At 42.5% G+C, this 3,931-nt stretch overlaps 1 protein-coding gene across 5 annotated transcripts in view; it reads left to right on the top strand.

Moving 5' to 3' along the window:
- The window catches only part of CAPS2 (calcyphosine 2), a 50,370-nt gene that overhangs the window by 2,772 nt on the left and 43,667 nt on the right, over positions 1-3,931 (top strand). For all 5 annotated transcript variants that reach the window (XM_014531695.1, XM_014531694.1, XM_014531696.1 and 2 more), the window contains one exon: positions 198-307. In XM_014531695.1, coding sequence (XP_014387181.1) covers positions 227-307 — 81 coding nt within the window. In that variant the 5' untranslated portion in view covers positions 198-226. The remainder of the gene's footprint in view (positions 1-197; positions 308-3,931) is intronic.

The raw sequence follows: 3,931 nt of genomic DNA, 5'->3' as shown, positions 1-3,931 counted from the left end.
TATTATTCAGACTAGTATTGACCCCATAAATGTTGCCTCACATAATGGAGTTGCTCCATAAATAGTTAATTTGGATGAAAGAAGGAAAAGTGATTGACCACATGATTTTTTTCCATGTAATATTATTATGTAATTTGTAAGATTTATTTAAAATTTGAGCAAGAATTATACTTTTATATATTTTATGTTTTCCAAAGTGTATTACAAAATCAGTACATGAACTTGAATGGATTTGGAGATTAAAGGAGTTGCCGCTTCTCCTAGGAGTCAAACTCAGTCATTCTCTGGAAGAAGGAAGCCACTACAAGTACGTGTGCTATATAATTTCCCTCTTGTAGAATGAGTCGTTAAATAATTTTCTGACTCCTTTCTTGAGAAATTATGACTGCTCATACTCACAAATATTTAGGATCAATATTTCCCTGATTAGAGGAATTGAACCACTAAACTTGAAGATAATCATTACTTGAAAATTGGTCACTGTGAATTTAGTTTTATTTTAAAATATTAAGCTTAATTACTATTTTCTTTTTGTTATTTTAAAAATTATCTGTGTATGTGTAACTAAAATATAAAAATAAGAATAAGAGTAAGAAGAATAAGATATCTATGTATACATTTTGTGTTAGCTGGGAAGAAGAGAATCTGGGCTTCTGTTATTAGGAGTTCTATTCTTTTCAACTTTCATAATATCACTGTTGTGCATATCCTTAAGTAAGTACAAGTTTAAAGCTACATTGTTCCTGTTCCCACTACCTAATTGGGTATACATAAAGTTTAGTTTAAAAACACATAAAAGTTATGTGTATTTTCTTGCTGTTCTTATTCCAAATATTGAATGCCTACTGCTTGTCAGTGACCTTGATAAATGTTTTGATAGCTTGCACCACTTGATTCTTACAATAAACCATTGAGGTACGTTTTATTTTAAAAAAAATATATTTTATTGATTTTTTACAGAGAGGAAGGGAGAGAGATAGAGAGTTAGAAACATCGATGAGAGAGAAACATGGATCAGCTGCCTCCTGCACATCTCCCACTGGGGATGTGCCCGCAACCAAGATACATGCCCTTGACCGGAATCTAACCTGGGACCTTTCAGTCTGCAGGCCGACGCTCTATCCACTGAGCCAAACCAGTTTCGATGGTACGTTGTATTTTTACCTGCTTTTAAATATGGAAGAACTCATGGATGGACCTGGAGAACATTATGCTAGATGAAATAAGTCAGTCAGAGGAAAACAAGTACCATATAATTTCACTCATATGTGGAATCTAATGAACAAAGTGAACTGACAAACATAGAGAATAGGCCGAGGGCAGGGGGGTGTCCGCCTGCGGGTAATGGGCCTAACTGGCAGGCAGACATCCCCTGATGGATCCCGGACTGTGAGAGGGCACAGGCCAGGCTGAGGTACCCCCCTCCCCAGTGCACAAATGTCATGCACCGGGCCTCTAGTAAAAAAATAAAAATGAAAGAAGTGAGGCTCACAGAAACAAGTGACTTGTCAGGATTTTGAACTCCAGTTCTGACTTTAAGATCTGCGTTCTCTACTGTCTTCAGCCATCTCCCTTAAAACAAGTTGGTGCTTTGGGATTCTAATGGTTCACAATATTGTGTTAAATCTGAAGTATTTGATAATTTTAATCAAATCAGCCCTTCTTATTAGTCAAAATATCAAGTACAGTTTTATAGTCTTTCATATTATGATTAAGCATATCATATTACAAACTTTTTTCCAAATGTCTAGGAAAAGCTCCTGGTTTAAGTTCTTAAAAAAAAAAAAAGATTTCTAAAATCACATTCTTTCTCCTCAAGTAATAGCTTCCTTTAATCTTAATGTCTTATCTATCTAAAGGTCCACTGGTGTTGTTGGATGTAGGGGACAAGTTCATGTTTATCTTAGAACTCTAGATCCTTGAGAAAAGAAAAAATAACCTCAGGTATGCAGGTTATTGTTTCTTAGAGTTTATCAGCGAAGTATTACCATTTTATTTATCAGCTACCATTTCTGGAGTTCTCTAAAGGTAGAATTAAAAGTGAGAAATAATAATTGCCTGGCTCAGTGGTTGAGCATCAACCTATGGAGGTCAAGGTTTGATTCCCGGTCAGGGCATATGCCCAGGTTGCAGGCTCAATCCCTAGTGTAAGGCATGCAGGAGGCAGCTGATCAATGATTCTCTCTCATTGAGGGGCGATCAGGCAGGCTAGTGAGCAGTAAGGGGTGATCAGGCAGGCATAGGGGTTAGGGGCAATCAGGAAAACAGAGCAGTTAGGGGTGATCAGGTAGGCAAAGGGGTTAGGGGCGATCAGGTAGGCAGAGTGGTTAGGGGTGATCAGGCAGGCATAGGGGTTAGGGGCAATCAGGCAAACAGAGCAGTTAGGGCTGATCAGGTAGGCCGAGGGGTTAGGGGCGATCAGGTAGGCAGAGTGGTTAGGGGTGATCAGGCAGGTAGGCAGGCAAGCGGTTAGGAGGCAGTGGTCCCAGATTGCAAGAGGGTACAGGCCAGGCTGAGGGACACCGTCCCCACCCCCGTCCCCTATGCAGAATTTTGTGCACCAGGCCTCTAGTTTGTAAATAAATGAGCAGGCCTGTGTTCCCATAAAACTTTATTTACAAAAACAGAGCTGGGCCATAGTTTGCTGACTCTTGGCCCTGGGGTTTTATGAGCTATGTTATTCTGGATTGGCTGGTACCAAATTAGGAGCCAGTGGTCCCGGATTGCAAGAGGGTACAGGCCAGGCTGAGGGACACCGTCCCCATCCCCCACCCCCTATGCAGAATTTCGTGCACTGGGCCTCTAGTTTGTAAATAAATGAGCAGGCCTGTATTCCTATAAAACTTTATTTACAAAAACAAGCTGGGCCGTAGTTTGCTGACTCTTGGCCCTGGGGTTTTATGAGCTATAATTGTTATTCTGGATTGGCTGGTACCAAATTGGCTAGCACAAAAGATAACTGCTAGCTATTTAAAAAACATTTATGCCTATGACTTCAGAAGACTGTAAGTCCATTAAAGCACTTTCTGAGAATAATAGTTATGATGATCATGACTATGGCAACCACAGCTACTAGTATATTCTATTTAGATGTTCACACTACTGTTACATGATGTCACAATGTCTCCCAAACACGATAAAGAAAATCTTTGATGTGTGATGAAAATGTGCTGCTATTTTAGCCTGATATATATATTTTAAATTGTATTACTATATTAAGGTTAGTTAAATGCAATTAATTAATATCTAATCTAATAAAAGAGAAACATGCAAATTGACCACACCTCCCCTGCACCCCAAGCCATGGCCACCAGCCAATGAGAGCGACTATATGCAAATTAACCCAACCAAGATGGCGGCTGGCAGCCACAGACCTGGAGAAAGCAGGAGGCTTGGTTGCCCTGGCGATGGAGGAAGCCAAGCTTCCCACCTGCCCTGGCCGGCTGTGGCCTCCGCTCAAGGCAACAAAGTTTCAATTATAGAAGCTAAATAAATCCCAGATACCTGCTTCCAGCCAGCCTCCACTGGCAGCTTGGGTAGCTGGGGGCCATGGCCAGCCTGCAAACAGACATCAGCCCCTCACCCAGCTGGCCAGGCACCCCAACAGGGACCCTCACCCCATGCGGGTGTGGCCAGCCTGCAAAGAGCCATCAGCCCCTCACCCAGACTGGCCAGGCACCCCAGCAGGACCCCCCTCCCTGTAGGGGGTGGGACCAGCCTGAAAATGGCCCACAGCCTCTCACCCAGGCTGGCCAGGCACCCAGTGGGACCCTCACCCTGATCCGGGACACCCTTCAGAGCAAACCAGCCCGCCCCCACCCATGCACCAGGCCTCTATCCTATATAATAAAAGGGTAATATGCAAATTGACCCTAACAGCAGAATGACTGGGAATGACTGGTCACTATGACACACACTGACCACCAGGGGG

Source organism: Myotis brandtii, unplaced genomic scaffold (genome assembly GCF_000412655.1).
Source record: "Myotis brandtii unplaced genomic scaffold, ASM41265v1 scaffold82, whole genome shotgun sequence".
NCBI classification, from domain to species: domain Eukaryota; kingdom Metazoa; phylum Chordata; class Mammalia; order Chiroptera; family Vespertilionidae; genus Myotis; species Myotis brandtii.
The sequence above is the reverse complement of the archived record's forward strand: the minus strand, read 5'-3'. Positions and strand labels throughout refer to the sequence as shown.